Source organism: Heptranchias perlo, unplaced genomic scaffold (genome assembly GCF_035084215.1).
Source record: "Heptranchias perlo isolate sHepPer1 unplaced genomic scaffold, sHepPer1.hap1 HAP1_SCAFFOLD_1224, whole genome shotgun sequence".
NCBI classification, from domain to species: Eukaryota; Metazoa; Chordata; class Chondrichthyes; order Hexanchiformes; family Hexanchidae; genus Heptranchias; species Heptranchias perlo.
Window position 1 is genome coordinate 1 of NW_027138456.1, and position 8,552 is coordinate 8,552.

The following is an 8,552-nucleotide window of genomic DNA, read 5'->3' on the forward strand; positions in this document are numbered from 1 at the left end:
TGGGGGAGGGGGGGGGGAGGCGGAGTGGGAGGGGGGGGGGGGGGAGGCGGAGTGGGAGGGGGGGGGGGGGAGGAGGCGGAGTGGGAGGGGGGGGGGAGGGGGGGGGGAGGCGGAGTGGGAGGGGGGGGGGGGAGGCGGAGTGGGAGGGGGGGGGGAGGCGGAGTGGGAGGGGGGGGGGGGAGGAGGAGCCCGTCCGCCCCTCTGTCTGGGGCTGGATTTCACACCAGGCCTCAGAGGGTGAAAGGTCCTCACCCAGGCTTCCAGTGAGAGCCGTTTTCACCAGTTTATCGATCTGGTATCGCAGCTTCTGATTGACGGGTCTCATCTTCTCCAACACCTGAACCAATGGGAAGAGAATCCGTCATTCCAGAAATAAACCCCCCCGAACCCCTCGATTAGATTCCAGTCTGTAACTCACTCCCGGGTATCTGTTATTCTATATATAAACCCCCCGAACCCCTCGATTAGATTCCAGTCTGTAACTCACTCCCGGGTATCTGTTATTCTATATATAAACCCCCCGAACCCCTCGATTAGATTCCAGTCTGTAACTCACTCCCGGGTATCTGTTATTCTATATATAAACCCCCCGAACCCCTCGATTAGATTCCAGTCTGTAACTCACTCCCGGGTATCTGTTATTCGATATATAAACCCCCCGAACCCCTCGATTAGATTCCAGTCTGTAACTCACTCCCGGGTATCTGTTATTCTATATATAAACCCCCCGAACCGCTCGATTAGATTCCAGCCTGTATCTCACTCCCGGGTATCTGTTATTCTATATATAAACCCCCCGAACCCCTCGATTAGATTCCAGTCTGTAACTCACTCCCGGGTATCTGTTATTCTATATATAAACCCCCCGAACCCCTCGATTAGATTCCAGTCTGTAACTCACTCCCGGGTATCTGTTATTCTATATATAAACCCCCCGAACCCCTCGATTAGATTCCAGTCTGTAACTCACTCCCGGGTATCTGTTATTCTATATATAAACCCCCCCGAACCCCTCGATTAGATTCCAGCCTGTAACTCACTCCCAGGTATCTGTTATTCTATATATAAACCCCCCCGAACCCCTCGATTAGATTCCAGCCTGTCATTCCCTGTGTACCGTGCGTATTTCGACCAGTCGTAGAATGGCACTCTCGTCCTTCAGTGTGTTTCCCGAGACTTTGCGTAGAATGACGTACACCATGTCCGACAGATACATCGACAGCATCTGGTTCTTCAGCTGCAGGAAACTCAGGCCCTGTGGAGAGGTCGTGTCACCAGGTTATTGGGAGTGAGCAGGGTGTGGATTGAAACTTGAGAAATAGGAGCAGGACGAGGCCATTCGGCCCCTCGAGTCTGCTCCGCCATTCAATCGGATCATGGTTGATCTTCGCCCTCAACTCCACTTTCCCCCCCCGATCCCCGTATCCCTCGATTCCCCCAGAGTCCAAAAATCTATCGATCTCAGCCTTGAATATACTCAACGACTGAGCATCCACAGCCCTCTGGGGTAGAGAATTCCAGAGATTCACAACCCTCTGAGTGAAGAAATTCCTCCTCATCTCAGTCTTGAATGGCCGACCCCTTATCCTGAGACTATGCCCCCTGGTTCTAGACTCTCCAGCCAGGGGGAAACAGCCTCTCAGCATCCACCCTGTCAAACCCCTCAGAATCTTATATGTTTCAATGAGATCACCTCTCATTCTTCTAAACTCCAGAGAGTATCGGCCCATTCTACTCAATCTCTCCTCATAGGACAACCCTCTCATCCCAGGAATCAATCTAGTGAACCTTCGTTGCACCGCCTCGAAGGCAAGTCTATCCTTCCTTAGATAAGGAGACCAAAACTGTACACAGTGCTCCAGGTGAGGTCTCACCAAAGCCCCGTACAACTGTAGTAAGACTTCCTCACTCTTGTACTCCAATCCCCCCCTGCAATAAAGGCCAACATGGCATAGGACAACCCTCTGATTCTTCTAAAGTTGGAGGGAGACGAGAGTCCTTCAGGTGCCTTTGCCCAAAGCTCTGGAATTCACTGAGAGCAACACTGGTCGAGGAGAAGGACCAGGGGTTAAAGAGAAGGGTGTTGGAGAGAGAATATCAGCAAGTGTGCGGGGGCTTTAGGATATAAAAAGGATATAGAGGCACTGGAGAAGGTACAAAAAAGATTTACCAGGATGATCCCAGAACTGAGAGGTTTATAACTATCAGGAAAGACTGAACAGGCTGGGACTCTTGTCTCTAGAAAAGAGAAGACTGAGGGGTGACCTGATCGAGGTCTTTAAGATTATGAGAGGGTTCGATAGGGTAGACGTAGAGAAGATGTTTCCACTTGTGGGGGAGACCAGAACGAGGGGGGGGCCATAAATATAAGAGAGTCACTAATAAATCCAATGGGGAATTCAGGAGAAACTTCTTTCCCCAGAGAGTGGTGAGAATGTGGAACTCACTCCCACAAGGAGTGGTTGAGGTGAATAGTGGAGATGGATTTAAGGGGAAGCTCGATAAACACATGAGGGAGAAAGGGATAGAAGGAGATGGTGAGAGGGTGAGATGGAGGAGGGAGGGAGGAGGCTCGTGTGGACCTGACGGGCCGAATGGCCTGTTCCTGACCCCGACCCTCCCCCAGGGTCACGACCCCTGACCCTCCCCCAGGGTCACGACCCCTGACCCTCCCCCAGGGTCCTGACCTTGTCGGTCCGCTGAGCCCCGGACCGGATTCGCTGAATTAAATTCTCAACGTGGGCGGAGACCGAGGAAACCTGCAGGAAACAGAGAGAAAGGTCAATGAACCCTGACCCCCGAACCCTGACCCCAAACACCGACCCCCGAACCCTGACCCCGAACACTCACCCCCGAACCCTGACCCCGACCGCAAACACCGACCCCTGACCCCGTACACCGACCCCCCGAACCCTGACCCCGAACACAGACCCCCCCGAACCTTGACCCCGAACACAGACCCCCCCGAACCTTGACCCCGAACACAGACCCCCCCGAACCTTGACCCCGAACACAGACCCCCCCGAACCTTGACCCCGAACACAGACCCCCCCGAACCTTGACCCCGAACACAGACCCCCCCGAACCTTGACCCCGAACACAGACCCCCCCGAACCTTGACCCCGAACACAGACCCCCCCGAACCTTGACCCCGAACACAGACCCCCCCCGAACCCTGACCCCGAACACAGACCCCCCCGAACCCTGACCCCGAACACCGACCCCTGAACCCTGACCCCGAACCCCCACCGCCCCGAACCCCGACCCCGAACACCTACCCCCCCGAACCCTGACCCCAAACACCGACCCCTGACCCCGTACACCGACCCCCCGAACCCTGACCACGAACACCCACCCCCCGAACACCAACCCCCGAATCCTGACCCCGAACCCTGACCCTGAACACCGACCCCTGACCCCGTACACCGACCCCTGACCCCGTACACCGACCCCTGACCCCGTACACCGACCCCTGACCCCGTACACAGACCCCCCGGACCTGCTCCGTGAGGATTCTCAGCACCGCCGGCGCCTCCATCGCGGCCGCTCCAACTCTCACCCGGAACCGGAACCGGCGGGCAGTGCACCGGGGGGGGGGGAGGACGAACGGCGACACACACCCCCCCCCCCCACCGGAAGTGACGCCTTCACACCGCGCCGGCCCCAAACCCGTGCCCGGGGGGGAAGAGGAACCCGACGCACCGGAAATAAACCGGCCGGCAGCGAGCGGAAGTGAGCTCACCCGCCGAGCGGTGATTGACAGCAGCGGGGGGGGCGGGGCCTCCTCCTGTCTCCACGGCAACGGGCTCCGAGGGGCTGAAGGGCCGCCTCCTGCTGTCTCAATTCTGGGCCTCGCTCTTCAGGATGGATGTGACGGCCTCGGAGAGGAGATTTACCGGAATGGTCCCAGGGATGAGGGACTTCAGTGATGTGGAGAGACTGGAGAAGCTGGGATTGTTCTCCTCAGAGCAGAGAAGGTTAAGGGGAGATTTGATCGAGGGGTTCAAAATCAGGAAGGGTTTTGAGAGAGTAAATAAGGAGAGACTGTTTCCAGGGGGCAGGAGGGTCGGGAACCAGAGGACACGGATTTAAGGTGATCGGGGAAAGAGCCAGAGGGGGAGATGAGGAGAATGTTTTTTTACAGCGAGTTGTGATGATCTGGAATTCACTGCCTGAAAGGGGAGTGGGAACAGATTCAATAATAACTTTCAAAAGGGGAATCGGAGAAATACTGGAAGGGAAAGATTTACAGGGAGACGGGGAAAGAGCAGGGTGAGTGGGACTGATTGGATAGATCTTTCAAAGAGCCAGCACAGGCCCGATGGGCCGAATGGCCTCATCCTGTGCTGTACGATTCTATGACAGGGTCAGGTACAGGGTTAGATACAGAGTAAAGCTCCCTCTACACTGTCCCGTCAAACACTCCCAGGGTCAGGTACAGGGTTAGATACAGAGTAAAGCTCCCTCTACACTGTCCCATCAAACACTCCCAGGGTCAGGTACAGGGTTAGATACAGAGTAAAGCTCCCTCTACACTGTCCCATCAAACACTCCCAGGGTCAGGTACAGGGTTAGATACAGAGTAAAGCTCCCTCTACACTGTCCCGTCAAACACTCCCAGGGTCAGGTACAGGGTTAGATACAGAGTAAAGCTCCCTCTACACTGTCCCATCAAACACTCCCAGGGCAGGTACAGGGTTAGATACAGAGTAAAGCTCCCTCTACACTGTCCCGTCAAACACTCCCAGGGTCAGGTACAGGGTTAGATACAGAGTAAAGCTCCCTCTACACTGTCCCATCAAACACTCCCAGGGTCAGGTACAGGGTTAGATACAGAGTAAAGCTCCCTCTACACTGTCCCATCAAACACTCCCAGGGTCAGGTACAGGGTTAGATACAGAGTAAAGCTCCCTCTACACTGTCCCATCAAACACTCCCAGGGTCAGGTACAGGGTTAGATACAGAGTAAAGCTCCCTCCGCACTGTCCCATCAAACACTCCCAGGGCAGGTACAGGGTTAGATACAGAGTAAAGCTCCCTCTACACTGTCCCATCAAACACTCCCAGGGTCAGGTACAGGGTTAGATACAGAGTAAAGCTCCCTCTACACTGTCCCATCAAACACTCCCAGGGTCAGGTACAGGGTTAGATACAGAGTAAAGCTCCCTCTACACTGTCCCATCAAACACTCCCAGGGTCAGGTACAGGGTTAGATACAGAGTAAAGCTCCCTCTACACTGTCCCGTCAAACACTCCCAGGGTCAGGTACAGGGTTAGATACAGAGTAAAGCTCCCTCTACACTGTCCCGTCAAACACTCCCAGGGTCAGGTACAGGGTTAGATACAGAGTAAAGCTCCCTCTACACTGTCCCATCAAACACTCCCAGGGCAGGTACAGGGTTAGATACAGAGTAAAGCTCCCTCTACACTGTCCCGTCAAACACTCCCAGGGTCAGGTACAGGGTTAGATACAGAGTAAAGCTCCCTCTACACTGTCCCATCAAACACTCCCAGGGTCAGGTACAGGGTTAGATACAGAGTAAAGCTCCCTCTACACTGTCCCATCAAACACTCCCAGGGCAGGTACAGGGTTAGATACAGAGTAAAGCTCCCTCTACACTGTCCCATCAAACACTCCCAGGGTCAGGTACAGGGTTAGATACAGAGGAAAGCTCCCTCTACACTGTCCCATCAAACACTCCCAGGGTCAGGTACAGGGTTAGATACAGAGTAAAGCTCCCTCTACACTGTCCCATCAAACACTCCCAGGGTCAGGTACAGGGTTAGATACAGAGTAAAGCTCCCTCTACACTGTCCCGTCAAACACTCCCAGGGTCAGGTACAGGGTTAGATACAGAGTAAAGCTCCCTCTACACTGTCCCATCAAACACTCCCAGGGTCAGGTACAGGGTTAGATACAGAGTAAAGCTCCCTCTACACTGTCCCATCAAACACTCCCAGGGTCAGGTACAGGGTTAGATACAGAGTAAAGCTCCCTCCACACTGTCCCATCAAACACTCCCAGGGTCAGGTACAGGGTTAGATACAGAGTAAAGCTCCCTCTACACTGTCCCATCAAACACTCCCAGGGTCAGGTACAGGGTTAGATACAGAGTAAAGCTCCCTCTACACTGTCCCATCAAACACTCCCAGGGTCAGGTACAGGGTTAGATACAGAGTAAAGCTCCCTCTACACTGTCCCATCAAACACTCCCAGGGTCAGGTACAGGGTTAGATACAGAGTAAAGCTCCCTCTACACTGTCCCATCAAACACTCCCAGGGTCAGGTACAGGGTTAGATACAGAGTAAAGCTCCCTCTACACTGTCCCATCAAACACTCCCAGGGCAGGTACAGGGTTAGATACAGAGTAAAGCTCCCTCTACACTGTCCCATCAAACACTCCCAGGGCAGGTACAGGGTTAGATACAGAGTAAAGCTCCCTCTACACTGTCCCATCAAACACTCCCAGGGTCAGGTACAGGGTTAGATACAGAGTAAAGCTCCCTCTACACTGTCCCATCAAACACTCCCAGGGCAGGTACAGGGTTAGATACAGAGTAAAGCTCCCTCTACACTGTCCCATCAAACACTCCCAGGGTCAGGTACAGGGTTAGATACAGAGTAAAGCTCCCTCTACACTGTCCCATCAAACACTCCCAGGGCAGGTACAGGGTTAGATACAGAGTAAAGCTCCCTCTACACTGTCCCATCAAACACTCCCAGGGCAGGTACAGGGTTAGATACAGAGTAAAGCTCCCTCTACACTGTCCCATCAAACACTCCCAGGGTCAGGTACAGGGTTAGATACAGAGTAAAGCTCCCTCTACACTGTCCCATCAAACACTCCCAGGGCAGGTACAGGGTTAGATACAGAGTAAAGCTCCCTCTACACTGTCCCATCAAACACTCCCAGGCTCAGGTACAGGGTTAGATACAGAGTAAAGCTCCCTCTACACTGTCCCATCAAACACTCCCAGGGCAGGTACAGGGTTAGATACAGAGTAAAGCTCCCTCTACACTGTCCCATCAAACACTCCCAGGGTCAGGTACAGGGTTAGATACAGAGTAAAGCTCCCTCTACACTGTCCCATCAAACACTCCCAGGGTCAGGTACAGGGTTAGATACAGAGTAAAGCTCCCTCTACACTGTCCCATCAAACACTCCCAGGGTCAGGTACAGGGTTAGATACAGAGTAAAGCTCCCTCTCACCTCTCTCTCTCAGGGGATGGATCTCACCCGTGTACTGTGTTCTGATGTGTGGATTCTTCTGGAATTGACTGTTGGATCAGCAAGAGGTTGAGATCAACCAGATGACAGTGATCTACTGGATCTCCTGTTAACTGGCAACTCTCAGAATGATTTAGATCTCCTGTCAATCACTCAGATCCCTGGGATCAACCATCACTGACTCAGATTCCTGGATCTCCAATCTCTTGGATCCACTGTAAATCCAGATGGATCAGCCATCAGTCCCTTGGAACTGCCACTGTCTCCCCCTGAAATTTGCTGTCTGCTCCCGCGATCCACTGTCCACCTCTGGGATCCACTCTGCACCTCTGGGATCCACTGTCTACCCCGAAATACACTGTTCAACTCTGGGATCCACTGTGCACCCATGTGACTCTCTGCTTACCCTGGGATCCACTGTTCTATCAGTTCTCCCGGCCCCACTCTCCCATATCTGGGATCCACTGTCAGCCTATGAGATCTCCAGTCAGTCCTGGGATCCACTGCCTGCCAATGGATATTTTGTTTGTGAATGGGGCCTGTTGTCAGTCTATGGAATCCACTGTCTGTTCCTGGGATCCCCATCGCTGCCTGGGATCCACAGTAAGCCACAGTAAGGATCTACTGTGGTTCCGACATTCCCCGTCTCTCTTTGCAATTCGCTCTGTTCCTGGATCATCTTTCTGCCTTTGGGATCACTGTCAGTCTCTGGGAAGCATCCCAGATGTATGGGATCCACCTGGTCCCTTGGATTTCCCATCTCTCCTTGGGATCCACTGTCTCTCCCTGGGACCCCCTATCAGTCCCTCAGATCTCTTGTCTCTCCCTGGGATCCACTGTGTCTCCCTGGGATCCACTGTCTCTCCCTGGGGTCCCCTTTCCCTGGATTCCATATCTCTTCCTGGGATCCCCCGGTCCCCGGGATCCCCTGTCTTGACCTGGAAGCCACTATCTCCACGAGGTGCTCTGTCTCTCCATGGAATCCTTTGTTTCTCCCTGGGATTTTGTGGCTCTCACTGTGATCCACTGGTTCCTTGGGATCCACCAACAGTCCCTGGGATCCCGTGTTTCTCCCCAGGCCCCCCTGCCTTTGCTTGGGATCTCCTGTCTACACCTGAGGATCTACAGTTTCCCCCCCCCCGAGAACCTCGGTCAGCCACTGGCATCCCCTGTCTATTGCTGGGATCCACTGTTTCTCCCTGGGATCCTTTGCCTTTCCCCAGGATCATTTCTCGCCCTGTGATCTTCACTGTCCCTTCCCCAGGATCTAATACCTGTCCTACAATGGCGGAGGGGGAGTCAGCCCAGATCTCCATCCTCCC

The 8,552-nt window shown here is 53.9% G+C and overlaps 1 protein-coding gene across 1 annotated transcript; it reads right to left on the minus strand.

Annotated features, from left to right (window-relative positions):
- Positions 1-224: 224 nt before the first annotated feature.
- Positions 225-3,656, minus strand: LOC137308209 (neuroguidin-A-like; the record flags this gene model as incomplete). The annotated part of the gene is made up of 4 exons (XM_067977058.1): positions 3,500-3,656; positions 2,688-2,759; positions 1,118-1,255; positions 225-337 (listed from the first exon to the last, which is right to left on the minus strand). Coding segments are annotated over exons 1-4 (362 nt in total), but the record flags the coding sequence as incomplete, so codon positions are not given.
- Between the last annotated feature and the right edge of the window lie 4,896 nt (positions 3,657-8,552).